Source organism: Podarcis raffonei, chromosome 4, assembly GCF_027172205.1.
Source record: "Podarcis raffonei isolate rPodRaf1 chromosome 4, rPodRaf1.pri, whole genome shotgun sequence".
In the NCBI taxonomy this organism is placed as follows: Eukaryota; Metazoa; Chordata; class Lepidosauria; order Squamata; family Lacertidae; genus Podarcis; species Podarcis raffonei.
Genome location: NC_070605.1, coordinates 35522537 through 35544388, shown reverse-complemented (window position 1 = coordinate 35544388; position 21852 = coordinate 35522537). Strand labels below are relative to the sequence as shown.

At 41.6% G+C, this 21852-nt stretch overlaps 2 protein-coding genes across 4 annotated transcripts in view; one reads left to right on the top strand and one right to left on the bottom strand.

Annotated features, from left to right (window-relative positions):
* CMSS1 (cms1 ribosomal small subunit homolog) overlaps nucleotides 1-21852 on the top strand; it is a 177394-nt gene that overhangs the window by 3569 nt on the left and 151973 nt on the right. The window lies entirely within an intron of this gene.
* Nucleotides 954-21852, bottom strand: part of FILIP1L (filamin A interacting protein 1 like) — a 152935-nt gene continuing 132036 nt past the window's right edge. For both annotated transcript variants that reach the window (XM_053386165.1, XM_053386166.1), the window contains 2 exons: nucleotides 13402-16168; nucleotides 954-2163 (listed from right to left, as the gene is read on the bottom strand). In XM_053386165.1, coding sequence (XP_053242140.1) covers nucleotides 1975-2163; nucleotides 13402-16168 — 2956 coding nt within the window. In that variant the 3' untranslated portion in view covers nucleotides 954-1974. The remainder of the gene's footprint in view (nucleotides 2164-13401; nucleotides 16169-21852) is intronic.

The following is a 21852-nucleotide window of genomic DNA, read 5'->3' as shown; positions in this document are numbered from 1 at the left end:
TATTTACAAGCTTTGCCCTGGTACAGGGTTCCCTAACCTTATTTGCCTGGGGAAAACATTTTGAAATCTAATAAATGGTCATAGGCACCACAAAATGCCTGTTTCACAAAACACCAAGCAGGCAACACCCTCCAAAACAAACAAATCTTCAATTTAAAAAACAAGTTGGTAGGGCAGGGGACCTTGGTGGGCACCAAAGTGTGGTGTGTCTAAGGGCTTTGTGGTACCCACAAGCACCATGTTGGAGATCCTAGCTTTAGAAGGTGTGAAGGGGAGAAATAAACTATGCAGGTCTCTGAGTGAAATAACAAAATGCAACAACCACCTCTATCTTATGCAGGTATTCCAGTATTGTATCTATACTGCACTGTTCATAATTACATTGCACTGAACGGTAGGGGTGTTTGGTGTTTATCACTCAATTCTCACTCAGTGGTGGAGCTTCATGTTCCGGCATCGGGGGGGCGGAGAGCAGGCGGGGGCATGGCTGGCACGCGTCCCAGGGGCGTGGCACGCTGCCCGCAGGAGCGTGGTACATGTCCTGGGGGCATGGTGTCCAGCACGGGTGGGGGGCAGGCGCAATGGCACCCCACCGGGATCGCACTGCCAGGGGTGGTGCGCTCCCCCCGCCCCCTCTTCCTCCACCAGTGTCCTCACTCAGGCACACATGCCTGGGAGAACGTTGACTCTCCTCTCCTTCAGAAGCAGCCTCTGCCTCCTTCAACAGTCCCACCTCAATTCTTAGGGAAAACCTCCTCTTTTATAGTCACTTAGGGCATGGGAGACCCTCATTTGACACCAGAAGCCAAAATAACATGGTAACTTATTTCATCCCCCCCCCCTAAATTTTTTCACATATGCTTTTCAGGGAATTGTTGTAAGAGTAACATCTCCCTCCTTTGGATAGCACCTTAGGAATGTTGCTCAGTGATGCATATTAATTCACATTGACATATGAAAAGATTTAGCTTTATAATGAGACATAGGAGAATGTTCATTGCCTTGCTTTACAAACCCAAACACACAAGAATGGTACTGGCTTTAAAATAATTAACTGTCAATTTAAAAAATACTTTCTCATTCAACCTGCTATGTTAAACACTTCGACACACAAAGTACATGGGAATAATTAAAATGCACAGCACCTTAGCTTTTAAAATACATAGTCTCCTTGCAAATAATCCACTTCCTTCATATACTGTATGGTATGCCGCATTTCTGCCTCTCTAGTGCCATTGCTCCTCAACTCTTTTTCCTGTTGGGGAAGGGTACTGAATGTCAAACCCTCTAGCCTTCTCTTGTGTTTCTTCTGCTGCCATTTTGGTGTCTGGCAGGAGAAGTATATTCTTGGTGCCATACCACCAGGCTCTCTGTAGGTGGAAGGAGCAGGACAGGCATCCATTGCTATTTGGCCTTGGTTGTCTACTTCCCAGTTACCCATTTGAAGCATCTTCCTCTACCTTGGTCATATCTAAAGTTTTAGTATACTGTCTGTCTGATACGACTTTTCTGTTTCATAGCAACGCAAACAACCTTAAGAAACACCGTCACCATTTCACCAGAAGAAAATGCTCTCAGGTGACCTTCTAACTATAGCTACTGTTAAAGGAAGTGAAATGATCTACAGTTGTAACAGACCATACATAGATGGACATAATTTCACTGCTGTGTGGAGTAACCTTGCAAGAGCTAACATTTGAACTAATTGGAAACCTCATTTCTCACTCTGTGCTAAGAGGCAACCTCTGCTGCTCGGTACAGATCGGGAATATGGAGCACCCTTACACTGCTTTGTGGAGAACAGAAACTTCATAAGCATGTCCTGATGCTTTATAATTCCAGTGTCAACATTTTCTGCCCATGTATGATGCTTTTATATTACCTTTTACTTGCATAGGTCTTGGGGACAAAATGGGCATGGTGTATCCTCGTTACTCAAAAGTTAGACATTATTCTATTACATATCAGGCCAGTCTATCTTTTCCCACCATTTTGAATGACAACGCTGGGAATGGTTTTGGTGATGTGTGATTTTCCAGATTTACTGTCCTGCAGTGGGGTCTTGATTTGCCCAGTAGGTGTCCTCACTGGTACTACAGTTGCACTGGTATTCTTTGGTTTAGGGATCCGCGTAGGAATCGCTTGACGGAAGACATCAGCAATCTGGGATAGATTACAAAAGAAAAGGGAGAGGAGTAATTGTTAAGGCTGGCAGTTTGCACAATTCTTTAGTAAACTAAACATACAAATTGGCATGAAATGTAACTTAAAATTGCTGGAATAACACAGTTTTGGGGTTGTTTTTAAAGAAGATACTAGATAGGAATGTAAGAGCTGGGAAGGACTTTGTCTCTAGATGGCAGCAAAGTTCAATAGTTTGTAGAAAATGACCATTTTTTGAACTCTGAAGCATGTTTTTTTAAGCGTCACTGGGGATTGTGCTTGGCCAAAATATGAACAGTGGGGTTCTAGATTTTGTTACAGAGCTAACTGAACCAAGTAGATAATCAAGACAAATGTTTTTACAAATTGCTCAAGATGTGTTGTGAAGGGGACCATCAGGGAAAGCAAAGGAAATATTTTTGGGTCCATATTACATCCATATTTTGGGTGAGAGCGACACGAAATATTTATTTCTGTTCAGTTTCTTTTTTTTAGCTATGTCCTGATTTACAGTCTAATAGGATTAATCAGGAACAGCATTTCTGTGATCATTTGGTCACTTTGTGACTTGGTGTCTAGGCTGTTTTCACTTTTTGTAAAATTAGAAGACACAGGAAGATTTGGCAGGCATCCTTGCTTTTGACCTAGATATCTCTTAAACACCTTTTCATGCTGACAGGTTTATGCAGTTGTCTAAAATGTACCCTGAGTAGCTAGTCATTTTAGAGATAGCTTTGTATAGTTTTTAAATGTCTTTATGTTGTTATACACTGCCCTGATGTTTTTGTAGGAGGACGGTATTCAATTCTCAAATTGATACAATTCTCAAATCTGGCATTGAATACTTTAATAAATAAATATAAGAAAGGCATGCGTGTGGCTTGAGATGGCAGTGGCTTGTTGCACCTCTTTCTGGAGCTGTGCAGATAGTAGGCTAGAAGAAAAAGCCATCTTTTAGCCACTTGGATGCTACCTTGAGGCAGCTGCAATTTATGGTGGGCAAGAATGAAATGACAAGACTGCAGTATATATAAGTAGGGATAGAGAACCTGCGGACATCTAAATATTGTTGGCCTCCAGCCAGCATAGGGAATTGTCAGGGATGAAGACTAGAAGGTGATGACTAAAAGGCTACAGGTTCCTCATTGCTGTTAAAAACCAAGTCCATTAAACTTAGCTGCTAAAAACCACACCATATAAATGTATAGAGGTATTGACTGATCTTGGCGATTGCAAATCAACATAGTGTAAAAATCTTCACAGGTCAAAAGTTAACACTTTGGATAGTGTCCTGGAAGAAATATGGGTGCTTAGCTGATTCTGGGTACTGTGGCTCTTCTTCAATCAGCAGGTGGGCCACTATGTTGTTCATTAGCTGCAGCTTCCAAACAGCTATCAAGGGCACCTGTTGCTCCCAAAGTCTACTGAGATTTTTTAAAAGGCAACCAAGAGAGATGTTCAGAAAGACTGAATCTGCAAGGAAGGCTTTTATCCTGCTGATCAGCTGGAAAGGATAAAGTGTGTGGCTGGCAATCTGAAAATGCAAACAACTATGGCACTTAGGGGACGCGGGTGGCACTGTGGCTTAAACCACAGAGCATAGGACTTGCCGATCAGAAGGTCAGCGGTTCGAATCCCCGCAACGGGGTGAGCTCCCGTTACTTGGTCCCTGCTCCTGCCAACCTAGCAGTTCAAAAGCACGTCAAAGTGCAAGTAGATAAATAGGTACCGCTCTGGCGGGAAGGTAAACGGTGTGCTGCTCTGGTTCGCCAGACGCAGCTTAGTCATGCTGGCCACATGACCTGGAAGCTGTACGCCGGCTCCCTTGGCCAATAAAGCGAGATGAGCCCCGCAACCCCAGAGTCGGCCACGATTGGACCTAATCGTCAGGGGTCCCTTTACCTTTACCTTATGGCACTTAGAGGCTACAATACATGAGAGACCAATGGAAGCTGAACATTGCCTACTGGGGTACTTTACTCCCCAGGTTGACATCTATTTAATTTGTTTTACCTAATGTTTTATGTGGGCAGAAGGCCCGCTTGGACCAGCCTTGCATGTGTATATCTGATGTCTGATTGAGCACATACATCCCCTCTTTGAAAAATTAACTGGTGAATGGAATTTGTGTGTACAGTGGTAACTCAGGTTACATACGCTTCAGGTTACATACGCTTCAGGTTACAGACTCTGCTAACCCAGAAATAGTGCTTCAGGTTAAGTACTTTGCATCAGGATGAGAACAGAAATCGTGCTCTGGCGGCGCGGCGGCAGCAGGAGGCCCCATTAGCTAAAGTGGTGCTTCAGGTTAAGAACAGTTTCAGGTTAAGAACAGACCTCCGGAACGAATTAAGTACTTAACCTGAGGTACCACTGTATATGATGTCGAACTGATAAGGTTTGGCCTACAGAGGGTGCAATTGCTTAATTTCTGTTCCATTTATATTCTGCTGAGTGTGATGTAGTCAAGTTCCCTTCATATACCTATGGGCAGAAGCTGGTTTCCCTTCATATTTATCCCCCACCTGGGCAGAAGACCTGATATGCTGAGAAGAAAATTGTTTTGTGTATGAGAGAGCCTGGAATAAATGGGCTGGACTGGTTTCTGGTTATTTTTTAATTATAATAATAAATAAATAATAAAAATTTATTTATATCCTGCCCTCCCCAGCCGAAACCGGGCTCAGAGCGGCTAACAACAGTAAAGTAATACAGCATTCTAAAATCAATTCATTATAAAATCAGTTCAAATCAAATTGATGGCAACCACTAGGCTAGAGTTCTGTGAAGAATTACCAAAGCAGGGGGTCATAATAATAATAAAATTTTAGTAATGCTTCTGCCTGAATTGCTGAGTCCAGTTCTACTTAGAAAGTATTCCTGATTAGTTCCTAGGACTCATCATCTTTCCTGTAAGCTTTCCAAATTCTTCTAATTCCTCTTTGGCAATACATATAGCCAAAGAAACCCATGTGCAAATACCAGTTTAGCCTTGGAGTTCTTTGGCAACTGCCCCTGTGTGTCAGCTTAAATTTTTCATGTCTGCAGTACAAATTAATACAGTACCTTGTTTCACAGGGCTTACGTAGCTTGGTGAAATCAGGATTGTGAAGCATGTTTCGTACAATAAAAGTGATATATGTATATACACACACATACAAATATGCAAGCTTGTTTTCTCCTGCTACGGAGGGTAGGACCCAAACCAATGGATTCAAGTTGCAAGAAAGGAGATTCCTACTAAAGATCAGGACGGTACTAAAGATTTCTGATGGTTAGAGCTGTTTGACAGTGGAACCAACTCCCTCTGCAGGTTGTGGTCTCTCCTTCATTGGTTGTTTTTATGCAGAGGTTGGATGGCCACCTGTCATGGATTCTTTAGTTGAGATTCCTGAATTGCAGAGAGTTAAGCTAGAATCCCATGGACTGCAAGAAGATCAAACCTCTCCATTTTAAAGGAAATCAGCCCTGAGTGCTCACTGGAAGGACAGATCGTGAAGCTGAGGCTCCAGTACTTTGGCCACCTCATGAGAAGAGAAGACTCCCTGGAGAAGACCCTGATGTTGGGAAAGATAGAGGGCACAAGGAGAAGGGGACGACAGAGGACGAGATGGTTGGACAGTGTTCTCGACGCTACCAGCATGAGTTTGACCAAACTGCGGGAGGCAGTGGAAGACAGGAGTGCCTGGCGTGCTCTGGTCCAGGGGGTCATGAAGAGTCGGACACAACTAAACGACTAAACAACAACAAAGCTAGATGACCCTCAGGGTCCCTTCCAATTCTACACTTCTATGATTCTATGAGGTAGCAGAACTTCAGGTACTTAGGATCATCTTCTTCTTGTTGTGTATTAAATTTCTATATTCCTCGTCATCCAAGGATCACAGGGCAGTTTACAATATAAAAACACAAATGCATAACATAGTAACAACAAAAACAATACCTCTCCCCCAGTTTAAAAGGCCATTGATTGGCTAAATAAACAAAGGCCTGGGAGAAGAGGAAAGTTTTTGCCTGGCATCTAAAAATATGTAATGAAAGTGCCAGGTCAGCCTCCCTGGGGAGAGCATTCCACGCATGGGGAGCCACCTCAGAAAAGGCCCGTTCTTGTGTTGCCACCTTCTAGATCCCTTGATGAAAAGCAGTCCACAAATTTCAAATAAAAAAATCATCCCTGACCATTGGTCATGCTGGCTGAGGATGATGAGAGCAGGAGTCTAATAATATCTGAAGGGCACCAGATCCCTCACCCCTGCCTTCTAAGGACACTTCATCTGCGAAGTTGCACCTGATACAATTCTCAAATCTGGCGTTGTTTACTGCAAGGATGCTTATCTCCAGGTATATATGATCCATAAGGCCATATTGGTTAGAGACAGAAACCCAACTGTCATCCCTGATATAAAAAGTTGGCAATCATTTGTAAATACCAAGGGTGGGCACAAGCCAAGCTTCTGGATTCAGCTGATTTCAATGGAATAATGCTGAACAAGTGATGATTGTTGCCATTGACATTAGTGGGAAGTATAATGTGCTCATGTTTTCCGCTTTTGTAGATAGATTACAGCCCCCTTTTAAAATGTTGAATGTATATGTGCCAGGTCTTTCTGTTTTGTGGCGTTAGAAAGAACCACTTAGGCAAGCAGCCTGTCAGTGACAACCACTGGGTTTAGTATCTGTTTCTTGGAGTTGGCCGGCAGATGAGCCCACTGACCAGACTGAGGCAAAGGAACTGGAAGTGCCAAAGAAAAGAAGGTCACTTTTATCCTGCTTCTGCCCTTCTCTTTTTCCTAGCACAACATTTTTAGGTCTTCACTGCTAAACTTATGTCAAACACTGGGAACAAGCTATAAACGGCTTTTCCTCTAGTTCTCTTTGTGAGCTCACCAGCGGCATAATAATGTAAGAAGAACCTTTTTAAGATCTGGTCAGAGGCCAATCTCTTCTAGCATCCTGTTCCCGCAGTGGTCAGCCAGATGTCTGTAGGAGTCCTGCAAGCAGGACCTGAATTCAACAGCACCCTCTTCCCTTGTGACTCCAAACATGCCATCTCCAGTAGTGGAGGCAGAACATAGCTGGCCACTGTGGGAGATGGAGCGTCACCCTAGAAGTATATTTGGTCTGATCCACAAAAGCAGTACTTGCCTGGGTGGTGCACAATATGAGCTAAATAGTCTTAGATTTTTGCTGTTTTCAGTTACAACATTCAGTTAGGATAGCCTCAGGGCAATAATGGGCAAATGCCTGATTTTATACTTGCTCATGTTGCCCTTTATGATGCAACTGATCACCCAAGGATTTCTAAAGTTTGCATTATAGGTTGTTTAATTTAATGTGGGTTCAGGATAGAATTGCTTAATTTCACAGGATGTGGTTACCATTTGAAGCATTTAGAAAGAAACCCTATATTTAAGTGAAAAGCAGAGGAACCTTAGGGGCAGTTGGCATAATCTGTTGCCAACCCGTTATAGTAATATTATGATAGGTTTTTCTTTTCTAACATGGTGTTTGGCATAGAATTGGCGTTTGGAATAGGTCTTTTATTCTGTTGAACTGTGAGCCTATACATATTTTTTCCTCATGAGTAAGTCCTTTTCAAATCACTATAAATTACATGCAAGTCAGCAGCATATGCAGGTTTCTAGCAATGATAAAAGAGAGTTGTGGCTTGGCATTATTAAATGAGCCAAGCAGAGCTTGAAGTAGATAGCCAACCTTTAGAACTTTGCAGAAACCTTACTGTCTTGTCTCTCCTTTTGATCTTTTTTTAATAAATCAAATCAAATTAGACTGTCTTCAGCTGAGTTACTGATAATTAGGTAGTCCTGGTGTGATTGTTCTCAGCCAGTCTTTCTGTACTGTCTAAGTAGCTGCTGTTGCATGTGGCTTGGTCATTTCTTGTCTACACCTAACTCTTTTCTTGATTCTAGTTACAGGTAGGTAGCCGTGTTGGTCTGCCATAGTTGAAACAAAATAAAAAAATTCCGTCCAGTAGCACCTTAGACACCAACTAAGTTTGTTATTGGTATGAGCTTTCGTGTGCATGCACACTTCTTGGTATCTGAAGAAGTGTGCATGCACACAAAAGCTTTTTTTCTTGATGTTCATGTAGTTCTGCTGTGTAGAAGCAATAGGATTGTTGTTGTTGTTGTTGTTGTTGTTGTTGTTCTATTGTTCCTGTGAAAGGTAGCTATTTGTTCCACTGCAGCACATATCCTTATCTTGAGAGTGAGGTGCAATGCTTAAACCCAGAAATTTGCCTCACATGCCTAATAAATTTCTCCTGTTAAATTGGGGCTCTGATCTATAAGACCAGGATTACAAGTATGCAGTTCTTACATTATTTGTATGTTATGTGGGCCAAGCTGACCACCATACTAAAACAGATTTAATAATATGCTTCAAATACCTGTAGTTAGATACCTGGGTTAAAAACACAAACTTGTGTTTTGTATCTGAATCCTATCTGCACTGGAATGCAGGGGTGCAATGCCTCCCCTTTTGGCTGACATTTTAAATAAGGTGTGTTACAATGCTTGCTCCTCCCCAGTTTAAAAATAATGCCTCTTTGCTTGTCTGCATTTGTATATGCAGTTTGTTTGCATCTTCCTCTGTTAGATCATGTGTACATCCTGGATTCCGTCCTGGCAGATTAGCCAGTTGTGTGGAATGGGACTCATTTTTTTGAAAAGTGAAACCAGCTCTTTCAGTCGATTGATAGGATAGTTTTATGGACTGCATCCTAGGTTTACCTTGGGTTATTTACCTTCAAAAAACCAAACATCTATTTGGTAGTTTTGTTTTGTCAAATTGGCAAACTATTCATTTGCAAATCATGTTTTGTGTGTTCAATTCAATTTCTTTTTCTCGCATAGTTATAGTCGATACCTGAAAAGTTCATCCAAAGCAAGGCTTTATTGGATCCCTGGTGATTTTTGCCTGCTATTTCCTGATAGGATCCACTTATCTTTTAAATCTTGTCTCTGTTGAATGCACATTATTCCTGATATATTCTTGCAAACTAAATAAATAGTTCTTCAACTGTGCTGCTGTTCTTCTAATAGTTAACTTTCTCAGCTTTTGAAAACACCTCTTCATAATAATCATAGAATTTCAGCAAAAGCCAAACCAAAAGAGATGCTTCTTTTTATGCTTGTAATCCAGAGAAAGTAATCAATGTGAATTTCCATGGATTTCAGCAGAATTTAAGGTGTGTCAAAATTTCTCTAAGATGGTGATCTATGTCTTAAAGACTTAAATGCAGCTGATAAAGCAATCTGAAATATAATTTACTTTCTTTTGTAATATCAGACCAGAATAACTAAGGCTGCACTCCTATGCACCTGGGGGAGCAAGCCTTGTTGAACCCAGTGGGGCTTACTTCTAAGTAGATAGATATATAGGATTGCACTGTAAGTGTAGAAGATACTGAGTTGTTTAAGAATATTGGTATTTAATGTGAATTTGTGTGTTAATACAACATCACAAGCTTACTTACCCCTCAAAATACCTCTTACTCCACCTGAGATACCCCCGTCCCCAATTCACACCTGTTTTAAATATAACTGTTCCAATGTGATTGCTGATGCACATACCTTTTGCTTGGAAAATATGAGCAATACCTATGAAGGCTGCAGGTCATGAACACAATTACCTTAATTTCAGTAGGCTCTCCTCGTACTTTAGAGTAAACATCTGTAAAAGCTCCCCCCCCCTTAACTGTGCCTTTAATTTATCACTTTATTTTACCACGGAAATTGTAATGTTTTGGTCTGAGTCATACATTAACCATAGTTAAAAAGTAAGTATGGTTTAATGAGACTGAACAGTTTAACCAAACCATGAACAGAAGCCACCATTGGTTATTGGCTGACTCCTTATGGTTTGCTTGGGGAGGTGGGGTAGGGGAGCTAGGAGCACTGGTTAATATCTAACACCAAGCCAGCCTTTATAGTGTCTTTTCCCCAGTTGCATCAGAGATAGGATTGGAGGCGGAGTGAAGCATGCACTAATCAGCACCATGCACCAGCACACTGCTCATTCATAATAAACCATAGTTAATTGTTAACTATGGTTTAGTGTTACATGCATACTGAAATAACAACTTATAGATATTCCAATTTATGATTTGGATCTTGGATATGCCTTTGCCTTACAGCAGGCATGGGGAACCTCAGGCTCATGGGCCTAATTAGTCCCACCAGGCCTCCTCATATGGCCTAGGGGATAGTTCTGGCCAAGCCATGCCCACCTGTCCTACACCTGATGTTGTATATGGCATCAAGCATGGGACAGGTAACAAAACTGGCTCAGCCAAAAATAGGTTTGTGGGCACCCCTAGTCAGCTGATTGTCTGGTCTTGCAAAGTGCTGTTTTGTGAAAGTTTTGCAAACTGCTGTGTCAAATGTCTGCGGGCAAAAAAAGTCACCTGAGATCATTGGGAGGTGATTGACAGATGGCCAGTTTCACCCACCTGTCACACCTGGTATGTGAGGGCCAGAGGAGAGAACAGTCTGGCCCACTAGACAGTTTCAGTTCCCCTCCTACCTTACAGGGTCACCTGTTTCTACATGAATCTGGCTTTTTTGAGGTCACCATTAGCTAGTGCCGCCACCTTCAGGGATTAGGTGAGTGGCAAATGGAAGTGGGGCTTTTTCAGTGATGGTCCCTGTATTTGGAATGCATTCTCCAGGGAGTTTAAATGGCCACCTTCTGTTTCACTAAGTTCCCATTTGAAAAAGTTGTGTTTCATGTTTGAATAAACTTGTTCTACTGTCTTGTTGGGCATCTGACTGAACAACAGCTGTCTGTGGACAGCAGGTTGTTGTGCCATTGTGGATTATGCTCATGTTCTTTGTATTAGATTTTAATGTTGTGTTGATATTTTCTTTTGTCTTTCTGAGAGCTACCTACAACATACATATGGAAAGGTGGAATAAATGTATTTTTAAATGAATGAATTTATATGTCTCAATTTATTTATAACACTTAAAACCTTTGCTGAGTTTCCTTTCTTTAATGAAGTGGGCATGTTAAAAAGGGGGGTAGTGTTGGAATCATATTTGCATGTTTATAGGAGCAAAAATCTGTTGGGTACTTGGTACAACGCTGGTGTGTGTGTTGGCAGTGAAATATTTGTGAATGCACCCCAAGTTAAGGACAAATTTTATCGTTTAGCCCATAGTACAGGCAGCTGTTATCCTTAACAGAACTTGGGCTTCATTTTTACACGGCCTTGGTATTCATTGAATATTGTCTGTCAGAATTAGATGTGATGGCAATTTTTTTTCTGTGTTCACTACCGTATTTTTCGCCCTATAGGGTGCACCGGCCCATAGGGCACACCTAGTTTTCAGGGGGGGAAATCAAGGGGGAAAATATGATCCCCCCCCCCGCAGCTCTGGGAGCAGCGGACAGGCTGCACGCAACCTGTGCGCTACTCCAAGACCTTCTCCCTGCTTTTGCGGGAGGTGGCGGAATTCCCCCACCTCCCGCAAAAGCCCACAAGAGCCGCGTGTGACTCCTGCGGGCTTTTCAACCAGGAGGGAGAAGGGACTGAAACGGCCAGTCAGTCCCTTGTCCCTCCTTGGGGGAAAGCCCCCAAGAGTGGTGCGCTCTTTAAAGGCTGCGCTGCTCCTGCGGGCTTTTCTACGAGGAGTGGGAATTCCCGCCCCCCTCGTAGAAAAGCCAGCAGAAGCCGCGCAGCCTTTAAAGAGCGCGCGGCTTTTGCCTGCTTTTGTGGGAGGTGGGGGAATCCCCCCCCATAGAAAAGCCCGCAGGAGCCGCGCATTCTTTAAAGGGTGTGCAGCTCCTGTGGGCTTTTCGACCCAGCTTGTAGGGCTCAAAGCGGGGTCGGAGAGTAGCGCGAAGGCGTCACGCGCCTTCCTGCTGCCCCCCCGATCCTCTGGGGCTGGCGATGGGTGGAAGCGCTGCTTTCCCCCACCGCCAGCCTCAAAGAGCAGACTCTCCTGGCTTCAGCGAAAGCAACGCGAAACCTCCAGAGCGCAGGCTTCGGAGGCTTCACGTTGCTATCGCTGAAGCCAAGGAGCCTGCATTCGCCCCATAAGACGCACACACATTTCCCCTTCATTTTTGGAGGGGAAAAAGTGTGTCCTATAGGGCGAAAAATACGGTACCTAATTTGATACAGGTTAGTGGCAAAGCTATTGCAGTTCATCCAGGAGGTTCCCAGGTTGAATTCCTGGCATCTCCAGTTAATAGGATCACATGACGTCTGCCTGAGATCCTGGAGAGCTGCTGCCAGTCAGAGTAAGGAATGCTAGGCTCGATGAATATTTTGACTTGCTGTAAAGTAGCTCCCCGTATTCAAAGTGTGTGGGTAAGGGAGAGAAATAACTGGCTTAAAGAAGTTGGAGTATAATTCTCACGATCCAGTTTGCATTATTGGGGGGGGGGGAGAACTACCAGATTACATTTTCCCCAGATGTTTTTCCTTGCTTGCTTTGAATTGATATAGTGCTATCCCAAGTGCTGAAAGCATTTTGCACATATTCTCTTCAATCCTGAAAATTAGTGATAGCGGTTTCTCGTATTCTACCCAGAGAGCTCATTGCTGGCTCAGATCTCACCTCAGCCACTTTCTGGCTCTCAACTCATTCTCTTTACCACTATGCTACTCTGGGGTCTCATGTAATTTCATGCATCATTATTTTAAAGTACATGCAATTTTGTATGCTATTTGATCAGAAAGTACTGATCCGTATAGCAATAGAAAAATCAGGGAATGAGTAAGGTAGTGAACGAAAATCAACACGCTGTCTAAAGATTAAAATCAAACTGTTTTACGTGCAAAAATTCACATACAGAGGAACAAAAACGAAATGATTTCTGCAGGCAGTGGTTAAAAAACACAATTATTTACTGTTTTGTAATGTTAAAATATTTCACCCAAAAAGTTGCAGTCAACAAATAATGTCAGTTATTGAAAACGTCAATACACAAAGATGCATTTATACAGGTGCAAGTCTTAAGTGTCTTACAAAAAGTTATTTAAATGAACAGGTAATACAGTAAGTGCACACTTTATATATGTTTAAAGAGACGGATCTTCATGTTAGTTCTGTATGCTGTTGTTGGACCACATGCAAGGAATTCTCACAAAGTTCTAATTAAAATAGTCCCAAATCTTTCTTGCCAGGATGTAGAGTATAAGTTTGTACTGGTGGTAAGTAAGTAAGTCAACACAGCGAGGGAGGGTCAGTTATACACATTACTTACTGTAATTTGTGATTGCCGTGAGAGAGGAGTGGCTGTTGGTGTAATAGTGATGCTGCTGGTGATTTTGTTGATAGCCTTAGTTGGCGTTCCATTAGCTAACGCTGGACTTCTGCTATCCTGCGCTGTGGTGCAAGGGCTAATGTTTTTTGCTGAATTAGGAATAGCTTGAACATAAGGGCTTCCTAAGTGAATATGTATTTTATTATCTTCAGTAGTTATCACACTAGAACCAGAACTGTTAGATCTTTGAAACTGCCAGGATGACTGCCTTTCAGGAGATACTCTAAAGATAGCATGCTTGTCACCAGTTTCCAGAGGCTCTGGTGAAAGTACCTGCTCCGGGGAACTTGAAGAACTTGTAAGAGCCAGAGGGGACATTGTCCTGTCAGGAGTTACTGAGCCACATGATTCAGGTGTTTGAGATCTAGCAAAGGCAGACACAGTAAGTGGTGGCACGGCTTGCTCTGGACTTGTATAACCATCAGCTACTTTAGATTTTATAGGCGTCAAAGACCCATTTTTAATTATGGTTATTCTTTGCTTTGGTGTGCCGCAGTTGGGTATCACAGCTGTGCTTGTAAAAGAGTGGGAACTCTCTGTAGTAGGGCTTGTTATTTCAAGGGTAGCTGTGTTTTGTCCATGGTCAGGAGTAACTTTTATATGAAGAGGCTGGCCTGGTGTATGGCTTAGAACCAAATTTCCAGGCTGGATGCAGTTTCCATTCTGCTTGGTGAGAACTTTTCCATTTTGGATATGGCTTTCTTTGGACTTCATCCACGGTATCCAAAGTTTACTATTGTTTACTGCATTTGCAACAGCGGCATTGTACTTGAAGGATATTGTTTGCTCATCATCATTGTTGTCGTCGTCTTCTTCATTGTCACTCTCTTCATATAAATGCCCATTTATGACAGCCCGTTCCAAAGGAACTAGACTCTTGTAATCAGGTGGTTCATTGTCTGCTGGTTCTGTTTGAACTTCCTTAGAGAGAACTTGCAAGTCGGAAATTCTCCTTCCATTGAGACTTGGTCTGAGGCTCTTACTGAAACGCCGATACCTCTCTAGTTCTTTAGTAAGGATTTCCATTTCTCTTCCCAATTCTTTGTTTTTGTTTTCTTGGTGAGTGAGTTTCTTCTGCAGGATTGTATGGTCTTCCCTTAGATGACATATTAAATCTTCTGTTGCCATGTACTCATGAATTTTCTCCTTCAGTGCATCTACTTCCCTTGAAAGGTGTCCTGATTTGGCTGCTTCTTCCTTGAGTTTCCTGAATAATCTCTGTTCATGGTTGCATTCCGTCTTCTCTGCTAACTTATACCGAGCCAATTCTCTTTTCACAACATCAAGTTCCTCTGATAGGAATCTGGCTTTGTCTTGTTCATTGATATATCTGCGTTCTAAAGATTCAAATTCGTCCTCTGTTTTCATGAGATCATCTTCTATGGCTTTCATTTCTTTAAGTTTGTGCTTGAGCCTCTCAATTTCCTGGGCTAGCTCTTTAATCTTGTTGTTTTCTTGTTGCAAAGATGGGCTAGGCTTGGTAGTTTCCTTAAGTTTATTTTTAAGAAACTCCTTTTCAATGGCTTCTAAGGACTGAAGCTTTTTCCTTAGCAGGTTCATTTTGGAGGAGAGATCACTTCCTTTCTCTTCCTCTGCTTTTAGTTTGTTTTTCAACTCATCCCTGTCTCTTGTGAGATGGGACATTTTTTCCTCTGCATCAGTTTTAGATTTTAACGCCTTCTTGCTTTCTTCAATCAGTTTTTCGGTGACTGACATAACTTTTTTTTGTTCCAGCTGAAGTTGTGTATTTGCAGTTTGTAGTTTTTCTTCCGTTTGTTTTATTTTCTCATTCATTGTTTTCCTCTCATCTACAAGCATGACTGTTAATGATTTCAGTTTAGTCAAATCCTCCTTAAGTGTGAGCTCTGTTTTTTCCAATTTGCTTTCAATTATTTCAAGCTCTCCTATGCGGGCTTTTAAGCCATCCAGTTCCTGCGACAGCTGCTTTGTTAACATTTTTTCTTTTTCAAGGTTGCATTTCAAAGAGTAGCATTCCTGCTTGCTCTTGCTGAAAGCATCCTCCAGTTTCTCAAGCTCCATTATTCTCTTGTTGAGTTTATCAACTTCTGCTTTGAAGTTCTTACTCTGGGATGCTTCTTTTTCTAGCTTCTTGTGAAGCTCCCTGCACTGTTCTTCCATTTTTATGAGTTCTTCGTCCTTCCCTTCCATCTCCAGTACTCTTTTCCTTAGTTCTTCCACTTCAGACATAAGGGTAGAGTTTCCGCATTCCCCTCGGTTCATTTTCTCTCTTAGGTCCTGCAGTTCTTCTTCCGCCTTCCGCAATGACTTATTAGTCTCCTCAAGTTCATCAATTTGCCGACTGAGAGCTGTTAATTTTAAGCGGAGCTGGCGGTTCTGGCTCTCTTCATTGGTTAGTTTGGCCATGGCGACCTCCTGTTCTTGGCAGGCCTTACAGGACTGTGCCTGAAGTTCCGCTTCCAGCCGGAGAGCTTTCTGTTCCTCTTCTTGAGCTTTTGCTTCTGCAGTGGAGAGTTTCTCATGAGCTTGTTCCGCAGTGATGGTCAAGTCTTGGATCTTCTGGCTTTGCAGGCTTAGCTGTTCTGTGAGTTTTTGCTGTTCATCCACGACCATTAACGCAAATGTTTTGAGTTTTGTCAGCTCCTCCTTCAATTTGTTTATTTTCTTGCTGTTTTCCTTTTCTTTTTTTGCCTGATAGGCTGTGTCTTGGTCAATAAGCTTTTTCAATCTGAAAGGCAAAAAAATAATCAAAATTAATTTTGTGATAGTGTTTCAGATATGTACTTAAGAAATGAAGTGCTGTTTTAGAAAATATGAAATCCTTTCTTTTAGAAAACATTTGAACAGATAAAATAATATTTCTTGAACAGATACTATACATTTCCCGCAGTTGTAATTTTAACTTGTTCAAAGGTATCCACTTCCATACCTCCTTCTCCTCTTCCTTTGGTGTGGATGCTAATGTGGATTATATATTGCCCTAGGCTAGGAAGGAGGTAGAAGGTAGATTGCACCTTGTAATTTCATGTTATCTTCTGCCTTGTAATTACCATTTTATGGGCATATTTGTGGTTCTGGCACACTAGATCTAAAACTCACTGCCATGTATCTTTTCATGTTAGCAAAAGGCCAATATCTTGCCCTGTATATAGACATTTCATGACCCAATATACTTTTTAATAGCATGTTACCTGCCTGTGTTATATTTTAAAAGTCCTATTATGGCTATACAAAGCTACATTAAAAATACACAAATGTTAATTGCACGAAACTCTACTTTTCGGAGAGCTTTAGTATTTTCATGTTGGAAGCTTTATCTTGATTTTCTTTTTTTCCGTAGCAGTAAATAAAAGTTTGATCCCCCACTCCCATTAATTGCCTAAGGCAATATGTTCAGATCCAGAAACGCCCCTTAAGGTGGTAATAACTATAATTAGCTTAGTAATAGACAATTTTATGTGGGGTAGAACATTTTTCAGTGCTTTCTGTTTTTGCGGAGAATATTCCATTTCATAAGTTCAATAGTGGAAATGAATGGTTACCAATTAAAAATACATTATTAGGCAAGTTTGGCAGTTTCAAAGTTCTTAGCTCTGCTTACTAAACTCAAGTAAAGTAAACATTCTAAATTAGATACCCTTTAGAACATCAGAATAATAGAATAATAGAATTGTATCATTGGAAGGGACCACAAGGCTTATCTAGTGCAACCAGACCCACAACCCTGAGATTAAGAGTCTCATGTTCTACCAATGGAGTCATTGGCTTTCCAATGCAATTCATGCTATTTGCATAGAAATTTTCCAATTAAAAATTATGTCCAGCACTGCAAAATCCACTCACTCCTCTGTAACATGGGGGTCACTGTTGTCATGGCTTGGGGCTGGGTTTTTCATTAAACACAACTGTTGTAACCTACAATCTCTTCATGTAGAATTCAGTAAACAAAGCAGCAGTGGCTGCAGTTAGAGACATTATTTAGTTGAAGGCATAACCTTCAGTGCTTTTGTTTATTTTGCTGTGGACTCTTAGTTCTTATTTATTTGTTTTCATTGATGTTTTGTGTGCTGCCTTGCGGGTCTTCTGGAACTGAAAAGCTGAGTGTTTGTGTGCACATGTACATATATTTAAATATAAAACGTATTGAGGGACAAGCAGATGGGTTTGACAATATAAATAGTATTTATATTTATGGGGCACCATAAGTAGAATTCTTGATACTCCAGCTTTGTATACAACAGACAGCATGAAGATAATATAGTGAAATTGGCTTTCAATGAGCCTTTACTGTAAACAGTAAAGGGGGCCAAAAATGCACTGCAAAAAAGAGACTAAAGGGAGTGTTACCTTAGAGCAGGCATAGGCAAACTCGGCCCTCCAGATGTTTTGGGACTACAACTCCCATCATCCCTGACCACTGGTCTTGTTAGCTAGGGATGATGGGAGTTGTAGTCCCAAAACATCTGGAGGGCCGAGTTTGCCTATGCCTGCCTTAGAGAGAGAAGAATTTGAATCTAATGCAAGAACTAGAGAGGATAGGTATGTCTTACGAAGAAGCATCACTTTTTATTTTCCTTAATGAAACACCATTGCCTCTCTAGTTCTGTGCCTCTGAATGTTTGTCATGAAGCTGATGAAAGCTATTGCCATAGATACCAAATCATAACAGAAGAGTAACCATCATTTTCATTCTGTTTTTGGGAATCCATGCGGTTAGGCTTACGATAATACTCAGATTTAGTCACTGGGCTGAATTTTCATCTTATGAAATACTACTTTGTCGTGGAAGTTTTCTTTTTAAATGAACATTGGCTTGACAAAACCCCAAAGACATAACAGTATTCAGTCATAGGTCTGGCATGTGACAATTACTCACTAGCGTAATAAGCTAAAGTATTTAACTACTAATCTTCCTTTACATCTCTGCAATTAACAGCAGAATCCTAATTTTTTTCCGAGAGTGGGATTTGAACAGTTCTAGCATTGATTAGGCAATATGGTTCATTTTGCATGGATGATGTATGACTGCTCTTGCACTGAAGTTATGCGTACTTAATTGTGCCCATCTTGTATATTTATGCTCTTTTTCAAGTATTACCTTTCAAAGCTGTTGAGAGAGTGCCAGGAAGTAAATGCTCTGATCCAAGTGCTTATGCCGCATTGAAGTCTATTCCCCTGACTTTGCAGGGAAGTTATGTGATCCAATAAGGTTTCCACAAATAGATTTCCCTTCTGCATCTCCCTAATTGCATGCATGAGGTGCTGCAGAGAATGAGTGGTATACGTACCCCAGACATGACCAGCATGTTGGAGCTGACAATATTGATTATCATTGCGGAGGGAGGGGTGGGTTGAATTTTAAAAGAAATTGTTATAGCTTTGATTTCCACTTCCAGTTTTCTCTCCAGTGCATGCACGATAAGTTTCCCCGCTCTCTCGATGAATAGGAAAATGCTGAGTTATATATGCTCAGAGTATTTGCCTTTGTAGGAATTAGCTGAGAGCTGCTGTGTTTAAGTCCCTTGAATTTATCGTAGGTAAAGTGGTACCTCGGGTTACAGACGCTTCAGGTTACATACGCTTCAGGTTACAGACTCTGCTAACCCAGAAATAGTACCTTGGGTTAAGAACTTTGCTTCAGGATGAGAACAGAAATTGTGCAGCGGTGGCGCAGCAGCAGGAGGAGGCCCCATTAGCTAAAGTGGTACCTCAAGTTAAGAACGGTTTCAGGTTAAGAACGGACCTCCGGAACGAATTAAGTTCTTAACCCGAGGTAACACTGTACTCCCCCCACCCCGGAGCATTGTAATATATGAGTCTCTCTCCTGCAGTCATGAAGTCATACTGCAACCCAAGCGTAGGTTTACCACCATGAAGAGACGTAAGCATTGCTACTCATCGTGGAGATCTAGAAGGTTGCAAGAGAGCAGCTTTGCTTTGCTTTGCATAGTCACAGGAAATCCCTGCAGCATTTGGCAATGCAGATGCTTCCCACATAGTTCCCTCATGGCTAGTAAGGAAAGGATGGGTCCCTGCCGACGATGATGGACCACAGCTCCACCATCCCGAATCATTGGCCATGCTGGCTGGGCCTCATTGGATTTGAAGCCCAACAAAATCTTGCAACAAAATCACAATGAGAGGAGTGGCCACCTGTAGTAGTTTGCTGTGTTTCCCAGTGCAGCACTATGGTGGGTGTCTCCTCCAGTGAAAGACGGAGAAGTATCTGAAGCCTGAGATCATTTGAGAAGGGCCTGGGTGTATTATGTTTGTTTCCTTACCATATCTTGTTGCTCTGTATACTGAATGGAGTACTATGTGCAGAATGCTGTTCAGTAAGAGCTATTGTGTCTCATGTTAGTGTTTAAAGTCCTAAATGACTCAGGTCTCAAATACCTGAAAGATTGTCTCCTTCCCTACCAACCCTTTGGGTGCTAAGATTGGCAGAGGGTGCACTCCTGGTTGTTTCATTGCCCTTCCCACAAAGGTGTGTCTGGCACCATCATTCTACAGCTTTTGGTGAATGCTGAAGATGCATCTGTTCACCCTGGCTTTTGATACCTGAGAAATATGTTTTTAGGACCCACCTTATTTCTGCAATTTGTTTTAAACTGTTTTTTAATAGTGTATAATATTGTGCTTTAATGTTAATGTTGCATTTTAATTAATCTGTCCTGGCACCTTAGGGTAAAGGACGGGTAACACATTGTAGTGGTAATATTAGTAGTAGCAATTATAATAATAGTATTCAATTGCTTTATGAAGCATACTCTACATAGCTGACACTACAGCAACATGACGCTCTTATTGCAAACAGCTATGCTTGCTCATATTGCTGGTGCAAATACTTATCATCCGGGTCTAAAATAAATTCCATATACGTTACATGGAAGCAACCGACACGGACAAGCAAATTTACTCTAGGACTGAGGTGGAAATCTCAGCACATCCTGCTTGTGTTGAAAAAACAGCTTGACACAGCTGTGGTTTTAATTTGGTATAAAACCGGGAGTATTCCTGGAAGGCTTTTGTCGTCTTTCTTTTTCCAGAAAAATCCATTCGGGAACAAGAGGGGATATCCTCAGCATGTTGGAAACATTTTCCTATTTAGTTAAGAAAAAGAGTATGATGGAATTAAAAAGATCTAGTGGGAATAAAAAGTAGCTCCTTTTGTGTCTTAAAATACATCTGTTTTTGAAAGGGGGGGAAGAGCTTATGTAAAATCAATTTATAGTGGAAGCATAGGTGATGCAGTATTATTCAGGAGCCAGCATTAAAAAAAGGAGGGGGGATGTATTTCCCTTCCAAAATCTAATACTTAAACATAACCAAATAATATAAAATCTCTCCATCATAAAAGACTTATCCGGTCATAATTGATTTATCCTTTTAACTTGCATATATATCTGTGATATCCCAAATGTAACAAGGCATAATATAAAAAGGTGAGAGGGCCCAAGCAGCTGGAAAACAACTATGTTTGCAGAACTTCAAAATGTCAGAATTATCCTTGTCCCTGAAGACTTGTACTTCGTTTCCCTATGAGCTCCCCTGTTTCAAGATTACTGGAGGGGATCCTACTGAAATTTCCATTAAATCAGGGGTAGGCAACCTGTGGCCCTCCAGATGTTGCTGTAATTCAGCTTCCCTCATCCCTAACCATTGTCCATGCTTACTTGGGTTGAGTCTAACAACTTCTGGAATGGGCCCTTGCTTCAAGTTACGAAGCTGGGAATTGGCTGGGGTAGATGAAACAACAGGATTAGTTGTGGTACCCATCCTGTGAAGTTTATTGCCAAAGCAGTTATGTAGACTTGCAAGGCCTTGAAAGTATTATTGCAATTTGGATAGCTTCTGCTTTTAACGGCTGTCTTATCAATGGCTCTTCAGATAGGCTTCCTATTGGTAGACAAGGTAAAATGTGGCATGGCTGTGGATTGTGGACCAAATTGTCTCGAATGGATACCGACAGAGAAGAAGTTCCCAAGGGCTGGATAGAGAGACTTGGAGGACACATTTGGCCCTGAGCCTGAGGTTCCTCCCCCCTGATTTAGACAGTTGTAGCCAAAGTTTGTCAAGTGCAGAAATAAAACGAAAAGACAGGCAAAGAGATTGTCACACATATTCATGTTCCCATAGTTTGTGAATTTTCCAAAAAGCTCTAAAGGGAAGTTGACATGCAGAATTGACTTTTTGAAATAATCAAATGTGTCAGGAATTGCACACTTATTGAGTTCATTTTGAAGTTGCAGCCATATCAAAATGAGCCATTCCTTTATTTGGCTCCCCTTCCCCTCTGCTCCAGTGAAGAAGCTGAAGAGATGGGAAGGTTGACAAATGTAGTTCTCAATCTACAGAGAAATGAAAGGTTGTTGTTTCCTTTTATACTGTAGCTGGAAATGTATTTAAAGA